This window comes from Propithecus coquereli, unplaced genomic scaffold (assembly GCF_000956105.1).
Source record: "Propithecus coquereli isolate 6110/MARCELLA unplaced genomic scaffold, Pcoq_1.0 Scaffold239, whole genome shotgun sequence".
NCBI classification, from domain to species: domain Eukaryota; kingdom Metazoa; phylum Chordata; class Mammalia; order Primates; family Indriidae; genus Propithecus; species Propithecus coquereli.
In genome coordinates, this window is record NW_012147941.1 from 887,626 (window position 1) to 888,571 (window position 946).

Genomic DNA, 946 nt, shown 5'->3' on the forward strand with positions numbered 1-946 from the left:
CCTAGCACTCTGGGAGGCCGAGGCGGGTGGATCGCTCAAGGTCAGGAGTTTGAGACCAGCCTGAGCAAGAGCAAGACCCCGTCTCTACTAAAAAATAGAAAGAAATTAGCTGGACAACTAAAAATATATATATAGAAAAAATTAGCCGGGCATGGTGGCACATACCTGTAGTCCCAGCTACTTGGGAGGCTGAGGCAGTAGAATCGCTTGAGCCCGGGAGTTTGAGGTTGCTGTGAGCTAGGCTGACGCCACGGCACTCTAGACCGGGCAACACAGTAAGACTCTGTCTCAAAAAAAAAAAAAAAAGAGAGAGAGAGAACTGAGAAGAGAGACATACCCAGTGAGGCGGTTTCGGATAATTTTGACGCTCATCACGGTCTCCCCCATGGTGGCAAAGGCTCTGGAGATGAAGTTCTCATCCATGTAGGGTTCCAGCTGATTAAAAACAAGAGAACGGCTCAGGCCAGAGACCAGGTTCCCCATCCTGGGTTCCAGAGCCCCTGCCCCTCAGTAGAGGTTTCCCTTTGCAGAGTGGTCTGAACTCCCGAGTCCTTCTCTTCAAACTTGCTCCCCTTTAGGGAGCCTCCCCCTTGGAACTGGGAACCCCATCCCTCCAGTCCTAGAACCACAGCGCCCCTCAATCCTCGGGATGCCTCTCACTTCCCCCAAACACCTCCCTTTCCCTTCCATGAACTCAGGTGGAGCCCCAGGACCCCTCCCCTGCAGACGCCGCCTCTTCCCTTAGATGCTGGGACTCGCTTCTGTGTCACCAAAAAGAACCGCTCTCCCCGTTCACGTCCACCCTTTTGGGATCCAAAGTCCCCCTTCCTCCCTCGCAACACCGAGATGCCTCCTCCCGCTCAGACCCGGGGCGGCCGCCTCACTCACGTCGCCCATCCATAGGCTGGCCGCCATGCCCGCGCACCCAGGTGGGGTTTTGCGGGCC

General features: G+C 55.8%; 1 protein-coding gene across 1 annotated transcript in view; it reads right to left on the bottom strand.

The window, feature by feature from the left end:
• TRNAU1AP (tRNA selenocysteine 1 associated protein 1) overlaps positions 1-946 on the bottom strand; it is a 20,610-nt gene extending 19,664 nt beyond the window's left edge. Inside the window, exons 1-2 of the mRNA XM_012645982.1 lie at positions 889-946; positions 338-435 (exon numbers count right to left, since the gene is read on the bottom strand). Of these exons, the coding sequence (XP_012501436.1) occupies positions 338-435; positions 889-915 (125 nt within the window). The 5' untranslated portion in view covers positions 916-946. The remainder of the gene's footprint in view (positions 1-337; positions 436-888) is intronic.